At 56.8% G+C, this 2,379-nt stretch overlaps 1 protein-coding gene across 1 annotated transcript; it reads right to left on the reverse strand.

The window, feature by feature from the left end:
* Positions 1 to 268: 268 nt before the first annotated feature.
* TLE7 (TLE family member 7) lies at positions 269 to 2,379 on the reverse strand. The gene is made up of 5 exons (XM_029205564.1): positions 2,072 to 2,379; positions 1,927 to 1,949; positions 985 to 1,184; positions 636 to 877; positions 269 to 437 (listed from the first exon to the last, which is right to left on the reverse strand). Exons 1-5 carry the CDS (start codon positions 2,377 to 2,379, stop codon positions 269 to 271), a joined length of 942 nt encoding a protein of 313 aa, XP_029061397.1.

Below are 2,379 nucleotides of genomic sequence, written 5' to 3' on the forward strand. Positions count from 1 at the left end.
AACTTGAGATTGTGGTGGTAGACATATTTCTGCAGGACAGCCTTAAACTTCTCCCTTCGGTGTGTGTGCAGGATTACGATGTCACTCATTCTCAGGCCCACTAACAGCCACTCCTCGCTGGGGTCGTGGGTAATGCTGAGGATCTGTTTGGAAGGAGGTTTGGGGTCAGCGCACAAAGCTGCCGGCGCCATCATTCGTGGCCGCCTCTTCAAACTCGGACTCTGCTCCTGCGGGCACCCGCAACTCCCGGTCCCCAGGGGGACTGCACTCAGCACAGCCGCAGCCGTCCGGGCACCTCATGCTGTAAATCGTGTTGCTGCAGCCTCTGGTAGTTCCTCAGGTCCCAGGAATACAGTCTGGTGTCTTCACCTCCCGTCCAGAACTTATTGCCCGTGATGTCCACACATCGGGACCCGTATATGGGGACTTCGTGCTTCCTGGTGGGAAAACAACTCAGAGGTTCATGCACTGGTTGGACCCTCAGAAGTTTCCGGCCCAGGAAGCCCCTAGATACGTAGCCCAAGTGCGTTCTCCACACCGACTCACCTAGTCCTACTGCAGAGGAGAGAGTGAGGTCGGAAAAGAGGCCCAGGCTTCCCCAAGGCCTCACCATCCAGCCCTCCCCCAGGTCATACCTGATCAAGATTTGGTTCTGCAAATCCCAAATCTCAACAAATCCTTTGAAACAAGCCAAGCAGATCTGGGCATTGGAGGAGACAGCCAGGGAATAGCACATGGGGCCTGTGGAGGCCAGCTGTGCCCTGATGCGGGGGGTGGGCGCCAGGTCCCATAGAGTCAGGGTCTGGGACAGACCCCCCGTGATCAGGCTTTGCTCATCGGGGGACAGCTTGCAGGTGAGGACACAGTTCTGACGGTCCTGTAGGAATGGGTGACATTCTCAAATCATCTCCTGGAAGCATGGGCTCCAAGTATTAGGACACATGTCACATCTAGGCTCCCTGAGCCTTCTGCATGACCCCTCACCTGTAAGTTCAGCTGGGCCTGGGGGGCGTGGTCCCAGGCATGCAGGGCACTCTCATCCCACACCCTGATGTAGCCATGGCCGCACGTGTACACGTGGTGAGTAGAGCTGCTGATGGCCAGGGAGTGGACTTTCTTTCCATGGCGGAGTTTGCCAATCTTCCAGGACTTATGTGGGGTCATCTGCCTGACCACCACTTCATCTGGAACGGGAGGCTGGGGTGCCCATGAAAGGGTCACAGCCTTGACCTGCCCTCATCCATGGGGGACAGCCTTCCCTGTCCTCTGACTCGATTCCTGACCCTGCATCCAACAGCTCCTCTCTGACCCTCAGGCAGGACTGTGTCCTCAGCTGGGGTCCCCAGACCACTGACATCCTTCTGCACTAGCCCAGGATGGCCTCCCTCATAAACAGGCCACATTTTGAGACACTTCTGAGTATAAGCAATGAGTGCAGAGCCTGGCTCAGAGTCTCCTAGGATGTAGCTCTAAAAGTGACCCTGTCAGCTGAGGCCCTACACACTGGTGATGGGAGGAGGGCAGCTTGGGTCCAAAGAAGCAGGAAGTCCAGTGCACCCACCACCTATGGGAGAGAGAGTGAGGATGTGGACACACCGCATGCCCTCACCTTCTTCCTACGAGCTTCTTGTTCCAGGGGTAACAGGAAGGGAAAGATGCCATGTTTAAAAAAAAAAAAAAAAGACACTTACAATTGCTCTGAGGAATGACAAGACTTCTTCACTGGGATGAGGTGAAGGACAAGGCTGACCTGCAGGGAGACACCAGCGGCCAACCACTCAGAGAGAGGAGGTCTGGCAGCAACAGCATCACGGGATCCAGGGAGAAGACTGCTCTCTCCACCCAGGAGCTCGTTCCAGGTCTCCCATCCAATGCCCAGCCATGGGCTACACCCTGCCTGCCCGTACCGTCCCAGCTGGGACTTACCGACCTCGGATCCTGGTGGGGAGCTGTGACACACAGAGGAGAGAGGGAGGAGTCAGGGCATGAGATGGATGGAGAGCTCTGTGTCAGGATCCCTCTCCCTGAGACAGTTCGCTCCCCCTGCCAGTCTTGTTCAGGTGAGACCTACCTGAGGCCAGGCTCTGCTTCTTCTGATTCTGCCTCGGAGAGCTGAGTGGCCTGCAGCTCAGATCTGTCCAGGGCCTGGGGGGCCCACTGCTGTGGACTCACACAGCTCATCTCCTGATAAGCCAGGTCATGCTGCCTCGGGTAGCGTGGGAGCTGCTGGAGGGGACCACACGCTTCGCCCAGCTGGGACTGTGCATGGTGCTCGTGCTGGGAGGAAATGCCAGGGCTCTCGGGCACATTCCTCCTCTTCTCTGGTTCATCATAAATTGTGAGTATACTGAACGAGGCCTCTTCCTTCTCTTCACTCAT

Source organism: Monodon monoceros, unplaced genomic scaffold (assembly GCF_005190385.1).
Source record: "Monodon monoceros isolate NGI ecotype Baffin Bay Population unplaced genomic scaffold, NGI_Narwhal_1 Super_Scaffold_10, whole genome shotgun sequence".
NCBI lineage: Eukaryota > Metazoa > Chordata > Mammalia > Artiodactyla > Monodontidae > Monodon > Monodon monoceros.

Bases quoted from the DNA above. Each gene is read 5' to 3' on its own strand.
- TLE7 (XM_029205564.1), bottom strand. From the start codon at position 2,379: ATGAGTGAAGAGAAGGAAGAGGCCTCGTTCAGTATACTCACAATTTAT. The intron at 1,185-1,926 runs GTAAGTCCCAGC...CTCCCGTTCCAG, and splicing joins CCCACCAGGATCCGAGGTCG to ATGAAGTGGTGGTCAGGCAG. The intron at 878-984 runs GTGAGGGGTCAT...CCATTCCTACAG, and splicing joins AGGCCCAGCTGAACTTACAG to GACCGTCAGAACTGTGTCCT.